The sequence below is a fragment of the Cucurbita moschata genome, unplaced genomic scaffold, assembly GCF_002738365.1.
Source record: "Cucurbita moschata cultivar Rifu unplaced genomic scaffold, Cmos_1.0 Cmo_Scf00104, whole genome shotgun sequence".
NCBI lineage: Eukaryota > Viridiplantae > Streptophyta > Magnoliopsida > Cucurbitales > Cucurbitaceae > Cucurbita > Cucurbita moschata.
Window position 1 is genome coordinate 13,560 of NW_019268620.1, and position 24,601 is coordinate 38,160.

Genomic DNA, 24,601 nt, shown 5'->3' on the forward strand with positions numbered 1-24,601 from the left:
CTCCTTTCTCTGATCCTACTCTCTATAGATCTCTTGTTGGCGCCCTTCAGTACTTGACTATTACACGTCCAGATATTGCCTATGCTGTCAATTCTTACATGCCCCTACTACAGATCACTTTCTTGCTGTCAAACATATTCTTCGCTATGTCAAAGGAACACTCCACTTTGGTCTTACCTTTCGTCCATCCACTATTCCTAGTACGCTCGTCGCTTATTCGGATGCTGGCTGGGTTGGTTGTCCCGATACTCGTCGTTCTACATCCGACTATTCTATTTATCTTGGTAACAATCTCGTTTCTTGGAGTGCCAAAAAGCAACTTATTGTCTCACGCTCCAGCTATGAATCTGAGTATCGTGCTCTTACCACAACTGCCGCTGAACTTCTTTGGGTTACGCATCTTTTGCATGACCTCAAGGTCCCTAATTCACAGCAGCCTTTACTCTTATGTGACAACAAAAGTGCTATTCTTTTGAGCTCTAATCCCGTATCTCACAAGCGGGCCAACACATGTTGAACTAGATTATCATTTCCTTCGAGAACTTGTTATCGCTGGCAAACTTCGCACACAATATGTACTCTCTTTTCATGATACATGGTTACAACACTACGAAATTTAAACTGATGTGACCTGCGAGGTAACCTTTCACAATTTTTCTTTAGATCTGAGCCGATATGTTCTTCTATGAAGGATAAAATTCATAGAATGAAATTCGTGGATTTCTGAGAGTCCTTTCTGGAACAAGAAGGAGGTAAATGACTTTCACACCTTTTTCTTTAGATCTGAGTCGTTCGATATGTTCTTCTATGAAGGATGAAATTCGTGGATTTCTGAGAGTTCTTTCAGGAACAAAAAGGAGGTAAGTGACTTTCACAATTTTTCTTTAGATCTGAGCCATTCGATATGTTCTTCTATGAAGGATGAAATTCGAGGATTTCTGAGAGTCCTTTCAGGAACAAGGAGGTAAATGAACTAACTTTGAAGCCAGATTTAGTATTGCGACTGTCACAGAGAAAATTTTTCGGCAAGCCACATGTCTACTTGCGGGAGGGAAAGCACGTCAGACAATCGGCAAGCCATGTGTCAGACAACCTGAGGGACACGTATTGACGATTAGGTGGAATAACGCATCAGGTACGTTGTAAAGTGTCATGTCTCCACTCGATATGCAAAACGCGGTAGCTCTTCCAACCCACGCCCACGTCTAACCCAGTTTCACTCGAAGGATGTTCGACCCGATCTGCATGGATCCTGTTAGTTTATTTAATCTTGTATTTACCGTAATTCATTTTATTTACTGTTTGTATTTCAAATTATGTCAGTTGAGGGAAGTTATTAGCGGTTAAGGGAAGTTATTAGCAGTTAGTGTGGCTATTCTGTCTATATATGTACTGTGTAACAAGTTGAATAATGAGTAAGTTGGTTTATTGTCTCTCTTAATTGTACGAGTGTTTTCTAACAATTGGTATCAGAGCTTGGTTACATGCCAAAGATCATGCCGAGAAATAATAACAACACTGGAGAGAGAGGAGAGTCGTCGAAGTCTGCAACAAAGGAAGGTCTAGTAACACTCCAATACCCGACGTTATCGAGAACCAACTTGAGTTTGCCAAGAAGTTGGCTTCCCTCACGGATCTCTATGTTAATGATGCCTTTGGAATTGCTCACAGGGCCCACGCTTCCATAGAGGGTGTGGCTAAGTGTGGCTAAGTACTTGAAATCTTTTGTTGCTGGTTTCCTTATGCAGAAGGAACTTGACTACCTGGTCAGAGCTGTGTCAAATCCCAAGAGACCATTTGCTGCCATTAGTTGTGGTTCAAAGGTGTCGTCAAGATCGGTGTAATTGAATCCTTGTTGGAGAAGGTTAACCTTCTTTTCCTGGGTGGAGGAATGATCTTTACCTTCTACAAGGCACAAGGTCTCGTAGTGGGCAAATCCCTTGTTGAAGAAGACAAGCGGTGAAGACAGCTGTCTACATTCTTAATAGATCCCCAACGAAGAGTGTAATTGAAGCAACTCCTTATGAGAAATGGAGAGGAAGAAAGCCTAATGTAGAGCATTTTAGAGTGTTCGGAAGCCTGGCATATGCAAGAAATACAACACCAAATTTAACCAAATTACAAGACCGAAGTGTGCCAATGATTTTCGTGGGATATGAAGCAGGTTCAAAAGCTTATCATTTGTATGATCCTAAAGCGAAAATACTTCATATCAGCCGAGACGTCAAGTTTCTAGAAGAAGAAGAATATAAATGGGATGTGCAACAATTGGAAGAAAATAAGAAGGAAGGTGGTAAATTCGATGTTCATTATGATCCACAGGCCTATGTGAATGACGAGGTCATTTTAGAAGAGCGGGGAGAATCATCGGGAACTCTATTGGGAGACGATTCATCACCAGCAAATGATTTATCAAGAGACAATTCATCACCAAAAAACGATTCATACATCTCATCAAATCCAAGAAAATTTCGACAGTTAAGAGAAATTTACTCTGATTCTATTGAGTTTGATGAAGAAGTTAGGATGTGTTTTCTTTCACTTGAGGAGCCAAATTCATATATGGAAGCAAGAGAAAATGAGAAATGGCAGCAAGCAATGCTAGAAGAGTTGTCTGTTATTTAAAAAAATGGCACGTGGGAGTTCGCAAAACTACCAAATGGACATCGAGCAATCAGGTTAAACAAGATGTTGATGGAATCAGGTTATCTCAGTCGAGTTATGCGGCAAAGCTTTTGGCAAAACTTGGAATGATGGATTGTAATCCGTGTCATGTTCCTATGGAGCCGAAAACAAAACTAAGCAAAGTGAGTAATTGTACATCTGTTGATTCCACTCTTTATAAGAGTATTATCGGAAGTCTTCGTTATTTAGTGAACACACGACCTGACTTATCATATTCCGTTGGAGTTATGAGTTGTTTATGGAAGCTCCGACTATGGTTCATATGACAGCTGTGAAGCAGATACTCAGGTACGTGAAAGGAACTATTGATATTGGATGACATTATGTGAAGGCAAAGCAAGTAGAAAATCGCTTAATCGGATATGGTGATAGTGATCTTGCTGGAGATATAGATGATCGAAAGAGCACTACAGGGACATTGTTTTTCTTATATGGCAATCCAATTACATGGACTTCAAAGAAACAAAAAATGGTGGCACTTTCGTCCTGTGAAACAGAGTATATTGCGGCGACGTCAGCTGCGTGTCAAGGAATATGGTTAGGACGTTTACTGAAAGAATTAGTTTGAAGAATGTAAGAATGTGAAGATCAAAATACAAGATTAAGGGGATGATTTGTTAGTTTATTTAATCTTGTATTAACCGTAATTCATTTTATTTACTGTTTGTATTTCAAATTATGTTAGTTGAGGGAAGTTATTAGCGGTTAAGGATAGTTATTAGCGGTTAAGGGTAGTTATTAGCGGTTAAGGGAAGTTATTAGCAGTTAGTGTGGCTATTCTGTCTATATATGTACTGTGTAACAAGTTGAATAATGAGTAAGTTGGTTTATTGCCTCTCTTAGTTGTACGAGTGTTTTCTAACAGATCCACGCTTCAATGTAAAGAATTTCACTTGCTAGCGCGCACCTCCGATTTAGAACCCATGACTCATCATTAGCTGACCTCTCTATCTCCACACCTTCTTCAATTCTCTTGACAAGCTCATAAATTACCTTCCCATTCTCTTCCTTCTCCTATTTGAGACATAAAGAACTCTCACTCATCTTCGCCACTTCCTTCTCTAACCTTTCAATCTCCATTTCTAAAAGCTTTCTTTTCTTTTCCAATCTCTACCGATATGAACCAAGAGACATCAATCATACAATATACTTCAATGAAGATCTGAAGAAAGTATAGTTGAAATTATCAAAAGATGTTTCAATTCATGCCACATTGGAGAAGAATGAAGTTTGATGGTTAGTAATTTTGGGTGGGTTACAATTTAGAGTAATTTAGAGTTATTGTATTTTAAGACATTTTATTTACTTTAGGTTACATAATGGCTAATTATGGTCATTAAGTATGAATGTTACAACGTTTGGAATGCCTTTAGTTTCATTTTGAGGCTATATAAGGCCATGTATGTTGGATTTGTAAGAGACTTGGAAAATATATTAAATGAAGCATTTGTGCTTTTCTTTAGCCAATGGCTAAGTTTCGTTGCAATTCTATGTAGTTTAGGTTGCATGTAGAATCATTCAAGCTCAACATGATCAACCTTGCTTGTGGAGTGATTCGAATCTCAATCAAGTGTTCTTGCGTTGAGACATTTGATCAACAAGAATCATTCAAGCTAGACATGATCGATCTTGCTTGTGGAGTGATTTGAATCTCAATCAAGCGTTCTTCTTGCCTTGAGTTATTCGATCAACAAGGTAATCCGAATCTTATTCCCCTTGTAGTGATTTCTTATCTTCATCTACTTTCTCCTTCAAAAGACGCTCGTTCAACGATTTCAACGTCTGCAACTGAGACTTCTCCACAGATTTATCCACTGCAGATTTTGGATGTTGCTCTAAATCTCTGTTCTCCTTCTGATGATCTGGAAGTTTCTTTGGCTTGTTCGCTGATCGCGTGTTCAATCAAGATTCCTTCTTCAATTTTCTCGTCTCCGGTATCGCAATTTTGCCAAATCCGCTACGTATACCCTCGTTTCCAACGGCTTCCACCACCTCACAACTACCGCCATCGTCTGTTGCTCTGTCGTGTTCTTTCGCTTTCAGATCTTCATTTTGATCCATCAAGAGAAGACCTTCATTTGTTGTGTCATCCAAGGCTAGGTTGATTGTTTCTTCCACCTTTTTATCAGCTCGACAATCTTTTACAAAATGCCTCTCTACCACAATTGTTACATTTGTCGGAGTTACCATCGTTTGCATAGTGACCTTATTTGTGACATTGGTAGCACTAAAAGTTGGAGTAAATTGATCGGTCGCCTCTTCCTCGACTACGTCCTCTTCCATGCCAATTTTCTTGGCTCCACTGTCCCTTCTTCTTATAGTATCCTTCATGACGGCTGCCTTGACCACCATGACCATTTTTACTACTTTCACGGCCAAAACCTATACCTTCAAAATTTTGAGAGTAGAGTACCTTTTCATCTTTGATTGACGCCTTGGTTTGAAGTGCTTGATCGAGTGTTTCCTCCTTTTTCTTCTTACATTGCTCGTGTGCCTCAAGAGAACCGGCTAGCTCATCGACTATGAACGTCGCTAGGTCCTTTAACTCTTCTATCGCGCATACAACATTCTCAAAGTTGTTGGTTAATGACCTTAAAATCTATTCCAAAACCCGCATCTCGGCTAACATTTCTTCATTTCAGTTGAGTTGGTTTACCACAGTTTGTAAAATGCGTGATGTAGTCAGATACACCTTCTGACTCCTTCATCTTCATGTTCTCCAACTTGCCACGAAGAGTTTGGAGACGCACTTGCTTGACTCGGTCGATTCCTTTGAACACTTTTCCTAAAGTGTCCCACACTTCTTTTGAAGTAGTTGCACTAGCAAGCTTCTAAAAGCCCGACTCGTCAACGACTCGAAACAACATGTATAGTGCCCCCTTATCCTTGTATCGCACCTCTTTTAACGTCTTGTTTCATGTCGCTGTATAACCCGTGGTATCTTTTGGTTCTTCTAACCCTTCTTCGACCACCTCCCATGCATCTTGAGAACCGAGAAAAGCTTTCATATGAATGCTCCAATTCTCGTAGTTTGTCTTCGTTAGTCGCAATAGTGGCATTTGACCCGTCACATTCGACATTGGTTTGATACAAATTTGTTAAAGAAAACTCATAAATTTGTGAAATAAATCTCACACACACTAACGATAGAAGGAGACAAAGAACATCTATGAGGAGCTACTGATTATAATGTGCATAAAGCCTATGGCTATTAGCTCAGTTGGTTCGAACGTCGTGCTAATAATGGGAAGGTCATTGGTTTGGCACATGCATGGGCCAATTTCATTTCTTTTTAATAATATCTTTTCATGATACTGGGTTACAACATTACGAACTTTAAAGATAATGACTTAAAGCATGGGCCAATTTCAGTTCTTCTTAATAATATCTTTTCATGATACGGGGTTACAACATTACGAACTTTAAAGATAATGACTTAAAGTTTTAAGTTTATTATGCATAAAATTATGTAACCTAAACTCAATTGACTACATTAGGAGCTTATCGATCTATAATGTGCATAAAACCTATGGCCTATTAGCTCAGTTGGTTAGAGCGTCATGCTAATAACGCGAAGGTCGTAGGTTCAACACTGTGATAAGATAAGGAATCAATACAAGGGGAATAAGATTCGGATTACCTCGTTGATCGAATATCTCAAGCCAAGAACACTTTGTTTGAGATTCGAATCACTCCACAAGCAAGATTGATCATGTCGAGCTTGAATGATTCTACATACAACCTAAACTACATAGAGTTGCAAAGAAACTTATGGCTAAAGAAAAGCACAAATGCTCATACAATAACTGTAAATTACTCTAAATTGTAACCCATCCAAAATTTACAACAATCAAACTTTATTCTTTTTCAATGTAGCATGAATTGAAACATCTTTTGATAATTTTGACAACCTTTTCTTCACTTTTCAATGTAGCATGAATTGAAACATCTTTTGATAATTTTGACAACCTTTTCTTCACATCTTCATTGAAGTATATTGTATGATTGATGTCTCTTGGTTCATATCAACCTACATGGGCCAATTTCATTAATTTTTAATAATATCTTTTCATGATACGAGTTAAAACACTACGAACTTTAAAAGATAATGACTTCTATAAGTTTATTATGTATAAATTTATGTAAACGAAACTCGATTGACTGGTTTAGGAGCCAATGATCTATAATGTGCATAAAACCTATGCCCTATTAGCTCAGTTGGTTAATTGTCGTGTTAATAACGTGAAGATCGTAGATTCGACAATTTGAGTTCTTTCAGGAATAAGGAGGTAATTTCTGGGAGTGCTTTTAAATGAGAATTTGAGTCCTGTTAGAAACAAGAAGGAGGTAATTTCTGGGAGTTCTTTTAAATGAGGATTTGAGTCCTTTCAAGAACAAGGAGGTAATTTCTGGGAGTTCTTTTAAATGAGGATTTGAGTCCTTTCAAGAACCAAAAGAAGGTAAATGAGGATTTCTGGATGAAATTTGAGGTAAAGGAGGAGGTAAATGAGGATTTATGAGGATTTCTGGATGAAATTTGAGGTGAGGATTTCTGAGAGTTCTTTTCGGAACAAGAAGGAGGTAAATGAACAAGATTCTGAGAGTCCTTTCAGGAACAAGAAGGAGGAAAATGAACAAGATTCTGAGAGTCCTTTCAAAAACAAGGAGGTAAATGAACAAGAATTTCAATTTCTGAGAGTTCTTTCAGGAACAAGAAGGAAATGAAGGAGGTAATTGAGGATTTCTTGATGAAATTTGAGGTGAGGATTTATGAGAGTTCATTCAGGAACAAGAAGAAGGTAAATGAACAAGATTCTGAGAGTCCTTTCAGGAACAAGGAGGTAAATAAACAAGAATTTTAGGGAGTTCTCTGGAATTTCGGGGAGGACTTCTAAGAGTTCTTTCAGAAACAAGAAGGAGGTAAATGAACAAGAATTTTGGGGAGTTCTCTTGAATTTCGGGGAGTTCTTTCAGGAAGAAGAAGGAGGTAAATGAGGATTTGAGAACTTTCAGGAATAAGGAGGTAAATGAGGTGAGGATTTCTGAGAGTTCTTTCAGGAACTAGAAAGAGGTAAATGGAACAAGAAGGAGGTAAATGAGGATTTGAGTTCTTTCAGGAATAAGAAGGAAGTAGGAAGGAGGTAAATGAACAAGAATTTTGGGGAGTTCTTTCAGGAACAAGAAGGAGGTAAATGAGGATTTGAGTTCTTTCAGGAACAAGGAGGTAAATGAGTATTTGAGTTCTTTCAGGAAGTAGGAAGGAGGTAAATGAACAAGAATTTTGGGGAGTTCTTTCAGGAACAAGAAGGAGGTAAATGAGGATTTGAGTTCTTTCAGGAACAAGGAGGTAAATGAGTATTTGAGTTCTTTCAGGAAGTAGGAAGGAGGTAAATGAACAAGAATTTTGGGGAGTTCTTTCAGGAACAAGAAGGAGGTAAATGAGGATTTGAGTTCTTTCAGGAACAAGGAGGTAAATGAGTATTTGAGTTCTTTCAGGAAGTAGGAAGGAGGTAAATGAACAAGAATTTTGGGGAGTTCTTTCAGGAACAAGAAGGAGGTAAATGAGGATTTGAGTTCTTTCAGGAACAAGGAGGTAAATGAGTATTTGAGTTCTTTCAGGAACAATAAGGAGGTAAATGAGGATTTCTGGATGAAATTTGAGGTGAGAATTTTTTAGAGTTCTTTCAGGAACAAGGAGAACGTAAATGAGGATTTCTGGGAGTCCTTTCAAGAATAAGGAGGAGGTAAATGAGGATTTCTGGGAGTTCTTTCAGGAACAAGGAGGTAAATGAGGATTTGAGTCCTTTCAAGAACAAGGAGGTAAATGAGGATTTCTGAGAGTTCTTTCAGGAACAAGAAGGAGGTAAATGAACTGACTATGAAGGCCAGATTCAGTATTGCGACTGTCAGTAGAGAATATTTTCTGGCAATCCACATGTCTGTTAGATAAAACCTGAGTTTTTCCTTATTTAGATTCACACGATTACATTAATTCTCCGTTTGACCATTTGACAAACACGTCGAATGGATTAACGAAGTTTTAGACGGCAATTTTGTAGGAAGTGGCATTTTAGATTCACACGATTACATTAATTCTCCGTTTGACCATTTGACAAACACGTCGAATGGATTAACGAAGTTTTAGACGGCAATTTTGTAGGAAGTGGCATAGTTTCAGTTGCCACTCTCCAGCCATTTTTAGGATAGGTTATATTTAAATAGGAAATCTGTTCAGAAGATTTCACAACCTGATTTTAAGTGCAGTCAAAATTTCAGTCATTCTCTCTCCTTGTTATTTTACTCATTTTATTTTTCTTCCAACAACCTCCTGTCGACAATTTTCTCTCACCGAAAAGAAAGGATTTCCCTGGCCGATTATCAAAACCCAACAATGTCAACTTGCGGGAGGGAAAGCGCATCAGACAACCAGCAAGCCGCGTGTCAGACAACCTGAGGGACACGTATTGACGATTGGGTGGAATAACGCGTCAGGCACATTGTAAAGTGACGCGTCTCCACTCGATATGCGACACGCATAGCTCTTCTGATCCACGCCCACGTCTAACCAAGTTTGACTCGAAGTCTGTTCGACTTGATCCGCATGGTGCCACGCTTCAATGTAAAGAATTTCACTTCCTAGCACACACCTTCGGTTTTGAACCCACGACTCATCAGCAACTGACCTCTCTTTCTCCACACCTTCTTCAATTCACTTCGCAAGCTCATAAATTACCATCTCATTCTCTTCCTTCTCCTATTTGAGATAGAAAGAACTTTCACTCAGCTCTGCCACTTCCTTCTCTAACCTGAAATCTCCATTTCTAAAAGCTTTCTTTTCTTTTTCAATCTCTACTTTCTCCTTCAAAAGGCGCTCGTTCAGCGATTTCAACGTCTGCAACTGAGACTTCTCCACATATTTATCCACGGCAGATTTTGGTTGTTGCTCTAAATCTCTGTTCTCCTTCTGATGATCCGGAAGTTTCTTTGGGTCGTTTGCCGATCGCGTGTTTAATCCAGATTCCTTCAATTTTCTCGTCTCCGATATCGCGATTTTGCCAAATCCGCTGCGTATCTTCTCATTTCCAATGGCTTCCACCACCTCACAACTACCACCATCGTCTTTTGCTCTGCCGTGTTCTTTCGCTTTCAGATCTTCATTTTGAGCCATCATGAGAAGACCTTCGGTTGTTGCGTCATCCAAGGCTAGGTTGATTGTTTCTTCCACCTTTTTATTAGCTCGACAATCTTTTACAAAATGCCCCTCTGCCACAGTTGTAACATTTGTCGGAGTTACAATCGTTTGCATAGTGACCATGTTTGTAACATTTGTAGCACTGAATGTTGGAGTAAATTGATCGGCCACCTCTTCCTTGACTGCATCCTCTTCCACGCCAATTTTCTTGGCTCGACTGTCCCTTCTTCTTATAGTATCCTTCATTACTGCTGCCTTGACCACCATGACCATTTTTACTACTTTCACGTCCAAAACCTCTACCTTCAAAATTTTGAGAGTAGAGTACCTTTTCATCTTTGATTGACGCCTTGGTTTGAAGTGCTTGATCGAGTGTTTCCTCCTTCTTCTTCTTACGTTGCTCATGTGCCTCGAGAGAATCGGCTAGCTCATCGACTCTGAACGTCGCTAGGTCCTTTAACTCTTCTATCGCGCATAACACATTCTTAAAGTTGTTGGTTAATGACCTTAAAATCTTCTCATAAACCGGGTCTTGGCTAACATTTCTCCATTTCAGTTGAGTTGGTTTACAACAGTTTGTACATGCATGATGTAGTCATATACACTTTCTGACTCCTTCATCTTCATGCTCTCCAACTTGCCACAAAGAGTTTGGAGACGCACTTGCTTGACTCGGTCGATTCCTTTGAACACTTTTCCTAAAGTGTCCTACACTTCTTTTGAAGTAGTTGCACTGGCAAGCTTCTCAAAGCCCAACTCGTCAACGACTCGGAACAACCCACCTTGTTTCGTGCCGCTGTATAACCAGTGGTATCTTTTGGTTCTTCTAACCCTTCTTCGACCACCTCCCATGCATCTTGAGAACCAAGAAAAGCTTTCATATGAATGCTCCAATTCTCGTAGTTTGTCTTCGTTAGTCACGGTAGTGGCATTTGACCCGTCACATTCGCCATTGGCTTGATACAAATTTGTTAAAGAAAACTCATAAATTTGTGAAATAAATCTCTCACACACTGACGATAAAAGGAGACAAAGAACACTCTGTTTATCTGAAAAAACAATCTTCTATTGCTTCTCTGTTTCTTTTCTTTTTTTCTCTGCTCTGCTTTACGGTTTTACAATAGTAATAACAAACGTAATTATAAGGTCTTCTAAAACTAAATATAGACATCAGGATGCCACTGTTTCCTAACCCATAAAAAGTCATTGTTACGGTAAAACATTCTTGGCCTTGTATCTTCAACACTCTTGGTCTTTTCCTCTAAGACTGACTCTTGGATCTAAAACCCACTAAAATTCTCCATGGGGAATCCGATCCCTGCCACTTCCTTGCGAAGAATCCCTTTACCCTGATCCCCACACAAATAAATAGAGAATTTCGTGGAAATGGAGAATGAAATAGATGGTCGGGATGATGACAGGGAATGGACATCGCTACCTGTGGCCCCTGCACATGCCATGTTTTATGATTGTATGACATATACTATAATATGTATATGCTATGATATACGATATGTTGCATACAAGTTATGCTATGATATCATATACACTATTCTAGGACTATGAGACATTAGAAAATCATGTATTGTTAATTATTAAAAATATGAAATGAATCAAGTATTTATATCTTATAGAAACACTATGCTAGGAATAGATTGTTGGTATGACTACCGCCATGAATATATGTCATTCTTTAATGTTAGGGGATCTCATGCATTTTGTATACCACGTGCATCGAGATACTTCTATATTATGTTTAGTACACCCTATGTCTATGTATTGTTAATCATGAACAATATGACAAGAATCAAGTATGTATGTCTCATAGGAACGTTATGTCGTGTTTTAATGTTAGGGATCTCATGTATTTTATATGGGAGGTGCATCGGGATACTTCCCCATTATGATGAGTACAGACACATGTATTTTATGTTCCTTATGATATTATGCGGGTCTTTTCCCTTCATGGTATTTGGTAGTGTGAGTGTGCACAACCTCGACAAGGCAGACCCACAGAGTACTCTTATACCAACCCACCTGGTGGTCAATGTGCACATTCATGGGTCGTGTATAGGGAAGTACAACATATTCAACTCTGCTCAGACTGAAAAGTAAAGCCCAAGCCCATGCCACAATGTATTTATGAAAGGATAGGTCCCACTATATTACACGTGATTCATATTCCGACCCTAACAGTGGGATTACTTACCGAGTATTTATTAAAGTACTCAAATCACATGCTACTCTTATTTTAAAGTAAAGGTAAGATACCCATCTACGGATGACAACGTTGCGTTGAAGGCCAAGGAGCCAAATTTAGGGCAGTTGTATTCATGTTATTTTGAATGATCCCTAGGTTATATTAGGGCATTGCTTTATTTTTATTTAAACTAATGTTATCTACTTTCCACTATGTTGTTCATAAACGTTTAGGCAATAGTTTGGAACAAGAATCGAGCTCCCAATAGTAGGCAATAAGCGTTTAGATTTTGGGTCTCCTACTCTCAGATTTCCTCCAAATTCGGGAGCAATTCTACACCATTTCGATTCAAACTTGTTCTTACAATGCTGAAAGTGCCTAGAAATCATTCCTGCAATCCAATTCGTCATTAAAGAGCTTCAAGGAAAACTCAAAATTTCAATCCGAGGATACACAAGAATACGTCAAGCAAGGACGATCCCAATTGTACCTCCAAGGAATGTTTCCATAGAAGACAACGAAGAGAAATAACCTCAAGAACAAGCCCAATTGAAGAAAATCCATTTTGGTCTCAAATTAGGGGTAAGTTTCAAAATCCTATCTCCGGTCTCTTTTCCTTCAAATTAAGTTCACCTTGAGAGCAAGAAGTTACTTGTACTCCATTTTTATCAACTATGAAGCCAAGAAAGTTAACTTTTTCCATGCAAAAACTACCCTTATTAAAATTAGCATAAAGTTTCTCTTTCCTAAGCATAATCAAAACTTACCTAACATGCTTCACATGCTCATACAAAGTCTTTGAATAAATTAAAATATCATCAAAATGTACAACAACATGCTTTCCTAAATATTCTCTCAAAACCTGATTCATTAAGCGCATAAATGTACTAGAAGCATTAGTTAACCTAAAAGGCATAACAAGTCTGATATGGAAATCAACCCAAGGGAAAGTATGGAACTGATTACCTTGATGATCAAGATCAAGAGTAAAGAAAACTCGTTTCTAAACTCGTGATTCGAATCACTCTACAAGAGGTTTGATCAATACCACTTGAATGACTCTACATGCAAGTTCTAAATACAAGAATTTGCAAAGAAAGTTTAGCTCTCAACAAAGCTAAAATAGAAATTATATTCTTAATACCAAAATCTGATGTCTAATCAAAGAAAAGAAGGCTTTATATAGCCTTTACCACCTTAACTGTCATACATAACTCCCAAATTAAATGGGCTAGTAAATGAGAAATACCCATAACCTCCATATTAAAATGGCTAGTTAATGGTGGAATATAGTAACTTATGTGGGTTACAATATAACCTTTAACTCCTATATTTAAAACTAGCTTAAATATGACAAACAAATAGTTAAACTATAATTAGATAATGCAATTAATAAAATGTGCTTATTAGTCATCCTTGGACTAGTTTCATAAATTCAGCGGAGTTCATTAAATGCAACTTAAAATGCATTTAATTCATCTCTTTCTTGAACCTCAACTTTGCACAACATATAAGGGAGGTCTCCAACGTCTTCTAGAATTTTCTTTGATGAGCTCACCATAGTTTGAATATAACTGTATAAGGTTTGTTGTAGCTTCTTGGCTCTCGTCCTTGTAATTGGACCTTGAGCTATGGAAATTCCTTGGTCGTGGTTCATATCAAAGTCATACATACAATCCAACCTTAGTCTTGAAAGCTCTTTTCCATTCATCTTCTATATGCCTTCTAATTTAATGATATCCAAATTTCAAATCAATCTTTGTAAATAGATATAAACCATGCAATTCATCAAGCATATGGTCTAGCCTAGGAATAGGACGTCGATACTTTATAGTGATTTTGTTGATGGCTCAAGAATCCATGCACATGCGCCACGTTCCATCTTTCTTTGGCATCAATAAGACTGGTACAGAACATGGACTCAAACTCTCTCGTATATAGCCCTTCTCCATGAGCTCCCCAACTTGCCTATAAATTTCTTTAGTCTTAGTTGAGTTTTCTCTATAAGCTGGCCTATTAGGAATGATTGCACCCGTTATAAAATCTATTTTATATTGAATATCTCTAATGAGAGGTAGTCCTTTAGGTACTTCATCTTGGAACACATTCTCAAATTCTTGTAAAAGAGATTGAAACATACAAGGCAAATAAAAATTGTTATCGTTAGAGACCAAACATCCTTACTTGTACATAAGTATAAAGATGGTTTTTGTGAAAACATTCGGCTTCTAACCTCTCCAACTCTAGCCAAACAACTCACGTTCTTCCATTTTTTTTTCCAATTTCATTATTCTTTTCACAATTTTTAAGCTTTCAATTTCTCCTCATTCTCTTGTATTTCTTCTTCAACTAGCTCATCTTGGTCACTTTCCTCACTATGTGAGACAACTTGTCCATTCTTTATGATCATGACTCAATTGTTAGGATAATCACTACTAATATGACCTTGTATTCCTCCACTTCCTCTTTACCCTTGGATGTCTAATCTTTGTTCTTTTTTTCAATCTCATACGTGCCTCTAACCTTGAAATTTATCCTCTCAATATTTGCATTTTTTGCAAGCGTGGTAAGTAATAGACTTAGAAATAGTATACCTCTTGGAGTTCTCCTTCTCCCAAGCAAGTTGCCCTGCGATTTTAATAGCAAGGTGTAACAATTTTTTTATATCAAAGTATGCTTTCCTATCCACTTAGCGAGCAAGTTTTCAGTTCATCCCACCGAAGAATCTAACCATTGTATCATCTTCGTCTTTATCAATGCATGCTCTATTCATAAGGGCCTCCATTTTTGTGTAATATTCTTCAATACTTTTGGATCCCTGTAGCAGAATCTAGAGTTTTTTCTTGAGTACTCGAGAATAATGCTTTGGAATGTAACTTTTTCTCATTAATGTCTTGAATTCCTCCCACGTTTCAATTGGTTCTTCATAATTTCTCCTCCACTCTATTTTCAAAGATGTCCAACATATATTAGCGTAATCACAAAATTCACCCACAACAAGCTTCAATTTTCTTTCTTCACTGAAATTGTTGCAATCGAAAACATGCTCAATTTTGCTCTCATATTGCAAATACTCCTCTGGATCTAATCTCCCATAAAAAGTTGAATTTTTAAGCTTTACCCCCAACTCCTCTTTCTTCTCCTCTCTAGTATTCCTACTCCCTCTCAATTCTTTTTGGTGCTAAAATTTCTCTACCCCTTCCTTTGACTTTTTCTCTCCCATCCCTAGGACTATGTCCCACTAAAAGAGTGACATTGTCATCTTCTTCATTTTCAACTTCTTCATTCAAGAGTACTTCCCTTCCTTGAAGATTACCTAAGGCTATTTCAATTTACTCCATCCTGTTTGTAGATGTACTAATAACTTGATTTAAACGAGTAATAGTTCTGACTTGTGTTTCTCTCAACCTAGCTTCATTGATCTCCCCTCCATTTCCTTTGTCTTGGTTCATGATTGTACAAACAATAGTTAAATATGTTTTGGATCTCACATACATAACTCACTAATTTTACACTCAGGAACACTTGTGTTTATTACACACAAAGGTAGGCTATTTGGGAAAGTGACTAAATTATTATCAAGGTATGCTAATACATGGATAAAACAAGTCTGATAATAGTAAGCTATTCAATGAAATCAAGATAAGTTAATTATGAAATAACAGCAAAATAAAAACAAAAAATAAACAAAGAAAGAAGGGAACAAATATATTTTTGGATTGAATTGCAGATGGAAGAAAAAAGAATTCCAAAGAAAATGGTGGTGTAGATTTGAGAACAACTAACTTTCTTTCTTATAAAATACTGTAAAATTAGAAGTTATCTTCAAGTCTAAAGGATGAGAAAAAAAAATATCAAACACAAATATTCCAGATTTAGATGGAATAAGAACGAATGTGAATAAAAGATTATTTGATCTTGAAATAAAGATATAAATGGTCTAAAATAAATGGTAAGGACCATTTATAATGAACAAATATGATAAGGATTTTTTTTTCCAACGTCTAAACATGATCTTCAAAAAGAAAATAAGAACAAGGTCAAAAGATGATGAAAAGGATGGAAATGGCAGCAAGAAATAAATGGACAGATTTGAAGAAAAGAAAAACATAAACGAATAAACAAAAGATAAAATCAATTCTAGAATAGGCCACATAGATGCAACCTAGACCCTAATACCAAATTGATTGGGAACCCTAATCCTCAACCCAACCATAAGTTTAGTTGAAGCAAAAAACCTTGAATCAAAGAAAATAACTAATTCTCCAAGCTTTTGTTTTTGTATTTTTTTTTCTATTTTTTAATTTTTTTTTTCTTTCATAGGTTTTGGTCTTATTATTAGATATTCACCAACTATTCTCGAGTGGCAAGTCATCTGATCATTTAGGAGTCATATATGTCATATAGTCATATATTGCATATTCGCCAACTCACCTATTGGAACTTGAATCGATAGTAGGGGAAATGGTAAGAGCATAACTAAATTACCTGATTTTTGGTATGCTTAGAAGAGTTAAACTGCATGGCACCAATGGCCGAGAATAGCTTAGATGAGCTAAATAGGGCACAACGGTAATAACTCAATTTTAAAAACTTCAAAGCACAACTATAATAACTCAATTTTCATGACACGTACTGGCAAAGAAAATAATTGATAAAAATTGTTACGAGATTCAAAAAATAAGGACAACTACTCGTAACACATAGAACTAACGTGACAAAGAAAAAAATGATAAAAAGTGGAACGAGATTTGGAAACTAAGAACAACAACTCGTAACACATCGAACTAATGGCTCGAGACGACCCTCCTTTGTGACTTTAACTAACAATTAGTGATCCCCTAAAAAGGAAAAGTAATATATAGTGTGCAACTAAATAAGTAACCTACTTGTAGGTGGTAATTGAATCCTTGGTCGAGCAAGTTGTCACGGGTTTTTCTCTATGTTATGGAAAGTTCAGGTGTAGATTATATGTAATGACCCTAGTTTTTTAGGGACCTAGAGTCACTAGAATATGCATGATGTAACTGCTTTATGCGAAAATATTTTTTACATTATGTTTTTGTATCAAAGGTACTCCTAAAAATAACTCAACATAATTATTAAAGATGCTAGATTAGGACTATGTAACAATGTTAGGAATCACGAACCTACATAATTATATGACATTGTCCACTTTGGTTGAAGGGCTAAATTTTTCCACATACTAAAATGGAATGATTCATTACCATTGCTAAAAAGAGAGCTTGAACCTCCCCAATCTTATCGTTAACAATCATACGCTCTAACCAACTGAACTATTCCAATAAATTATGAGTATTAGCCTAGATATTGTCTACTTTAGCTCGTTACATATCGTCGTCAACCGCACGGTTTTAAAACGCGTCTAATAGTGAGAGATTTTCACATGCTTATATGAAATGTTTCATCCCCTTCCCAACGGATGTGGGATTTCACAATCCACCCCCTTGTGTTCCCAGTAATCTCGTTGGCACACCACCCGATGACTAGCTCTAATACAATTTGTTACATACCAAGCCCACCTCTATCAGATATTGTCTACTTTGGCTAATTACGTATCACCATCAGCCTCACGATTTTAAAATATGTATACTAGGATGAGGTATCCACGACCTTAAAGAAAATGCTCGGTTCTTTTTTCCTGTTACTTATCGTTGTATGTCTAAAAGTTTTAAAACGCGTCTATTAGGGAGAGTTTTCCACATCCTTATAAGGAATGCTTCATTCCCCTCTCTAACCAATGTTAGATCTTAAAATTAATAGTCAGGATGATCGAATGGTCTAAGGTCCCATACTCAAGTTCTATTCCTTGTGAGAGGTCGTAGGTTCAAATCCCACTTTTGAAACCTTTATATTAATTATTACGGTAAGTTTTCGTTTTGTTCATTCTTGGTTTCTTTGATACTGGTTCTTAATACACATTTCAGAGTCCTTATCACAAGTGTTTAACTTAATAAATTGTACTTAGAGTAGGTATACAAAACACATACAAGTATTAGTATTTAGAGTGATTTTAGAAACCATTACAAACACTAAAAACGATATGTAATCTTATATTCTCACTCTGTCAAATTGCTAGTTTAATCTCTCCCCGATTTTTTATTAAGCGATTAGTCTGTTAAATTGATAGTTAAGAGTTTAAAGGCATACTTAAATTGCTAGTTAAGAGTTTAAAGGCATACTTACTTGGTTTCGTAGGGAGTCCTCCTAAGCTAGGCCATAGAGAAACCTTGGGCTCTAATATCACTCTGTAAGAATCAAGCTGTCACGATGGTTCTGAAAGACAGGAAAAATTTTCGTGAAATAAACAAAAGAATTTAAAAAATTATATTTACATAATATCAAAATAAAGTTTATACATAAGTATTTAAAACACAACATACTAGTTAAAACACAAAATAAGGAACGGGCACAAAACATTTTAAAACAAAAAGGTTGAGGACAACGAGTGAGGTTTGTCTATGACACCTGCTTCAGAGTCCGCTCTCGACCTCGACCAACTCCTTATTACCTAAAAAGAATGGAGAATAAAGAATGAGACAAAAACTTTGTAAGTAGCCTACTTGTAGGCTATTAGTCGTGTCCTTAATATTCTAGGGTACCACATTCTTTGTTGTTGTCTTGTTCGATTTTGAGATTCGAAAGACTTTGTGCAGATGGTCACATGCAGAGGTTTTTATTTTCAGCAGAATGGCACTTTCGTAATTATCCATATCATTAGGGTAATTTGGTAATTTGCCACTTTCAGAATATTTTATTATTATTTTTTTTGAAAAATTCATAATTTTTCTAAAAATGTCTTCATCTCTTGTTTGTCATTTTTCGGTCCTTGAGCATCTTGAAATTCCCTCTAGATAAGGAATTAAATATCCAGAAATTTCCTTAAAAATTGGAAAGTCACCTTTTCGTCCTTTATGCTTACGCTTTCATTCCCAGTACTTCTCCAAAGACCTTATTCCTTACATTTACTCATTAGGGTATAGAAATTACTTGCTTAAGACCCTTCCTTGCTTAATCCTCTTAATTTCTTTATTGGATTCTTTCGGTCTTACATGGGTGGCTTTACTTCATTTTTGGGGTGTTGCAGCTTCTTACCTCGACCAACCACCAATAAACAACTAAAAAAGAAATGTAGAAATTTAAAATAAACAGACTGGGATGACACCCTCTGTGATCACATAGTTTTCAAGCAGCGCTTCTTACCTTGACCAATAGTCAACAAACAATTAAAAACTAAATGTAGAAATTCAAAATAAACGACACGATTGGATGCCTTGGGACGATCCCCGCTGTTACCGCATAGTTCTCAAGCAATGCTTCTATAACACCTGTTCATCGACTGTTCGATTCACATGAGTTACCACTAACATAGATATTTTGCTTAAAAAATCGGTCATAAAACAAAAAATTTCATACATGACAAGTAAAACATGTGAATTAAGTATATTTTACAACAAAAAATAATCCAAGTAAGTTTTCAACAACAAAAGCACATGTACTTAAAACAGACTCAGAAAAGGATTCCTTGTTGTCTCGACCTGCTGGTCTCGTCCTTGATTGGCCTGCAACTTCTTATTTTGCCAAAAAAGTTAAAATAATTTTGATAAGTTATTAGTTTACTATAACACGTGCTTAAGCAATTGGATCTTAGGCACTCTAAGTACATCAGTTATAGTAAATTAGCTAGCATGTTCAAAAGCATTAGAACTCAATGCGTTTGAATACTAACCTTTTGTAGTTCAAATTCCTTTTTCCTCACGAACAGTTTTGAACCACCACTAGTGTCGTTTCTACTATTCTTAGGCCTTAGAACGGGATTGTGGAATCCGATGAGTGATTAAACTTGATTGGAATTTAGTATATGTAAAGAGAGAGTTTTGATAGATTTTCTCGAAGTTTTTCAAAAAGAATTTTCATGTACCTTGTTCACTCTATTTATAGAGTCATATTTGCATGTTCATGCAAATTTGAGATTACCAAATTTTGACACTCAAAATTCCACTCAAATTTGTAAGGTTTATTTGGCAAACATACATGTTTCGTTAAATCAAATTTTGAAACTCAAAATTCCACTCAAATTTGTGGGATTATGAGGCAAACATGCAAGTTTGGTTAAACCATATATTGACTCAATATTCCACAAACTCAAACATGCATTTTTCCATTAGGTGAATAAACATTTTGACTTTTTTAATTTTAATTTAACAATTAATTTAAATAATTAATTTCAAATCAAAATAATATTAAATGATTAATTAAAAAATTAATTAATATTCAACATTAAATAAAATGTCAATCCCAATCAATTCGGGCACATATTGATTATGAATCACTATTCGTATATATTTAGCGTGTATTCCCTAATTTGAATTCATACACTTGAAGGGTTTTGATTTCATAAAAAAGGAAAATTACTAAAACATTATAACTCAATTCAAGGGTTTTGATTCAATATAAAAGGATAGATAATATTACCCATGAAATCTCATGGAGAATGCTTGATGATTAGAAATTACGAACCTCCATAATAGTATGATATTGTCCACGCTCAAAAATAAGTTCTAGTTGTTCTACTTTTGGTTCTCTAAAAGGCATCACACTCTAAGCATCACACCAATGGAAATAGTAATTCTTCCTTATAACAATAAGCAGTTAGGATGGCCTATTGGCTTGTTGGCTACATTCCCCTTTCCACACCCTATTGGCTTGTTGAGTGGGCATCATCGTATTGCCTGAAACGATTCTCACACTAGGCTTGTAGTGGGATTTATTTCAGCTATCGGTGCTACTAGAGGTGCGCAGCCTGAGGTAGCACAACTTAAGGTGAGTTCGTCCTAGTCTCTAAACCTTCACGAGGTGGGCTATCTTCACCTCCACCTCTTCCTCTACCTCTAATACAGGGTCGTCTCCTTCCTCGTCATCCTCTTTAGTGTCCTTATGTGGCATGATTCTAAAACCAATATATAATTTTTCTTAAGTCTATATCTCGCTAACATAGATTGCATCATATCACATATAATCACAACATATAATTTAGCAAACATGACATATTCATAAAAATACAACTAGGTGGAACATAATGCTACCATAAATCATATAATTAGATCTCAACATATTTGATACTAAATTACATCAAGATTGGTAAACAGGAAAGCACATGCACTTAAAGGCATTTCTTTTTCTTATCTTATACAAGACATAACTGACGGTGATAGGACATCGATGGTGAAACCATGGAACGTGCCAAGCCTATCTCGTAGGCAAGTCTACCAAATCTATAACCTAGAGCTTTGTTACCAACGGTAACTACCCTAGATTTCTATTAGCCTAAAGTTGCTACCGTCATCATATCCTATGCTCTTATATGAAATTAAACATTTAAACTTCATCTTAAAATACTGTAATGGACTTACTCATTTGAAAGCATCTTTAAAACAACATAAATAAATAGTAACTAAAATAATTAAAATATCAAAGTAAAATTGCCCTATACTAACCTATGCCTAGGAAAATAAAATACTACTATTCTATGCACGTGTCATTATCTCTATTTGTGATGTCTTCATCAGTTGTATAGGGGTGTCTTGCCCTTACTTGAAATAGAAGTAATACAAGGCTTGAGTATTTTAAGAAATACTCATAAGTGATCCACTATTGAGGCTAGAGAATGCAAACACATTCAACTAATGATCTTAGGAACCTATTGTTAAAAATATCATAGGGGTGGCCTCCAGTCTAGAAAAAATTGGATGTGTAGTACTTCCCTACACATGACTCACACGTGCGAGCATGGATCTCTAGACGGTTCACACCCTCTGGACTCATCATAGTCGAGCTAACTGTCTGTAGCGACGTCTAGGGGTCAGTAGACCCCTAAGTGTCATGTAAGGCATGATGAGGATTATCATCGTAGTGTAAGCATCCGTACTCATCATCATAAATGGGAAGTAACTTGATGTATATGTACACACAAAATGCATGAGGTCCCTAGAGTTTTTCATCTTTAGAACATCTTTATGTCACAACCCTATATACACTTCACATATTACTCTACGTAATATGCATACCTTGGCCTTCATACGTTCATCATCATTAACATTGGCTAGTGTTGTATCTTAAAAATACTCAGTCTCATAGTGCATCATGTCATTAATAGATGCACCACGTCTTAATACGGAATAATGTCATATTAATCAATCTTATAATCTTCCATCTTACATCGTCATGTTATCATGCATCATCCTCATCATATCATCATGATATAACGTCATCATGTAACATCATCATATAACATAATATAACATCATACAGCATCATCAAATAACATAGTCATAGTCACCACCTCATAAAATATAAAACATAAATGACACGTGCAAGGGTAACTGGGCATGTATCGTCATAGATAAATCAAGTTGTCCGACTATGCCGATAGTAAGGCCACTTACTTGGTTGGTCTTGGCCGACATTTTCTCTAAACTCAAGTACGTTTGAATTTTGTCTCTCAAAGTTACTCCAAGTGTTGTCGGGAGTTGTTTCCTATTAAAATGTCCATCTCACTTCGTTAGTAATTTACATTTCTAATCTAATTTAACTTGAACTTTAGAAATAAGACGTTATATTGACCTTAAATATTTCTATTAGAAAAATAAACTTCGGAAGGGCAAAAAATGTAAAGGTCGGTGTCAAAATTTCAAACCAAGCCTAATACACCATTTTTTAGCCTAGGACTCCGAGATGCTGAGCCGAAGGAGCTGGTGTATGCAATAGTGACTCTGTCGCTGAGGGACATTGACATATGAGAAGGTTGCGAACTGGTTCGAGGTGCGGGTCTCGAATGTTCATGTGGGCGCACAGGTCTGTGTAGTGGATCCATGGGTTGGGTTGTGTTCTGTGTATTTGGGCTTGAATGTGGGTTTTTGGGCAAAGCATAGAGGAACTGAACTACTGGACTAGTTGTTGGTGGGTATGTGGTTGCTGTGTTGGGTATCTGGTTACTAGACAAAACTAGTATGAGGTTGCTTGACTGGAATGAGGTTACTGGTATTCGAGTTTGGGTCCGAGCAGGTGGACTTCGTCTTTTGTGTAGAGGGGGCTTGCCTTTACCTAAAAAATAAGAGCAGCGCATGTCTTGAGTATTTGATGTGCACATAGTATTGTGGTAACACAAGTAGACTTATTCCCATCGCTAGAAGAAGGGTTTGAACCTCCAACCTTGTGGTTAACAACCACATGCTCTAACCAACTGAGCTATACCAGCTAATTATTGGTAATAGCTTAAGCCCACCACACCCTTATAAGGAATGTTTCATCCCCTCTCCAACAAATAATGGATCTCACAATCCACCCTCCTTGGGGGCCCAGCGTCCTCGCTGGCACACTGCTTGGTGACTAACTCTAATAGCTTTTGTAATAGCCTAAACCCACCGCTAGCAGATATTGTTTGCTTTTGCCCATTACGAGTCTACGAGAGAGAGGTTTCCACACTCTTCTAAGGAATGCTTTATTCCCATTTCCAGCCGCTAAAAAATATTGTCCATTTTTGCCTGTAACAAATCGTCGTCAGAATCACAGTTTTAAAACATGCTACTAGAGAGATGTTTACAGACACTTATAAGTTATTCTTCATTCTCCTCTCAAACAAATGCGGGATCAGAGTGCGTGGGTTCAAATCCCACTTCTGACAACTCAAATAAAGGTAAAATAAAAATACAATAGCATATCATTATTGAAATCAATTGAACTCACTGGAGATTTAAAATTGTCACGACATAATTTTCCAAGCATCTAAGAAAGTTAAAGTTCTTCAAGTTTACTCTTACGCCTGAATCTCAAGGACACTGTGATTTTCTGTACCACCTGGGTGCATAGCAAATGGTGAGGTGTGAGCCTCCATCAATATCTCGTTGCTTAATTCCTCAATTGTTAGAATATATAGGCGTCCTTGACATAACCCTCCATCATCTTAGGATTTAAAGAAATTGTCTACTTGGCCCACTATTAACTGACTCATAATTTTTTTTTTTTTTTTTTTAAGGTTTTGGTCTTTTTGTAAGATATTCGCCAACTAATCTCAAGTTGCAAGTCATCTGATCTTCGAGGAGCTATATAGTCATATATTACATATTCGCCGACTCACCTATTGCAGCTTGGATCCATAGTATGGGAAATGGTAAGACCATTACTAAATTACCTAATTTCTGGTATGCTTAGAAGAGTTAAACTGCGTGGCCCCAATGGTCGGGAATAGCTAGGATAAGCTAAATGAGGCACAACTGTACTAACTCAATTTTAAAGACTTCAAAGCACAACTATAATAACTTAATTTTCAAGACTTCAAATCATTATTCATGACACATCCTGCAAAAGACAAAATTTCATAAAAATTGGAACGAGATTTGAAAACTAAGGACAACAACTCGTAACACATAGAACTAACGTGACAAAAAAAAATTTGATAAAAAATTGGAACGAGATTCGAAAACTAAGGACAACAACTTGTACAC

General features: G+C 36.7%; 1 protein-coding gene, 1 long non-coding RNA gene and 1 other non-coding gene across 3 annotated transcripts in view; all 3 read right to left on the minus strand.

Annotated features, from left to right (window-relative positions):
• Positions 1-1,800, minus strand: part of LOC111439732 — a 10,251-nt gene extending 8,451 nt beyond the window's left edge. The window contains exon 1 of the long non-coding RNA XR_002709851.1: positions 1,670-1,800. This is a non-coding gene — a long non-coding RNA (uncharacterized LOC111439732). The remainder of the gene's footprint in view (positions 1-1,669) is intronic.
• Positions 1,801-9,439: 7,639 nt separating this feature from the next.
• Positions 9,440-10,150, minus strand: LOC111439728. Its single transcript, XM_023077270.1, has one exon. The coding sequence runs from the start codon at positions 10,148-10,150 to the stop codon at positions 9,440-9,442; it is 711 nt and encodes a 236-aa protein (XP_022933038.1).
• A 13,131-nt stretch (positions 10,151-23,281) lies between these two features.
• Positions 23,282-23,355, minus strand: TRNAN-GUU. The gene has a single exon. It is a non-coding gene; the product is annotated as a tRNA-Asn (tRNA).
• Positions 23,356-24,601: the final 1,246 nt, after the last annotated feature.

Bases quoted from the DNA above. Each gene is read 5' to 3' on its own strand.
- LOC111439728 (XM_023077270.1), bottom strand. From the start codon at position 10,150: ATGGTCATGGTGGTCAAGGCAGCAGTAATGAAGGATACTATAAGAAGA.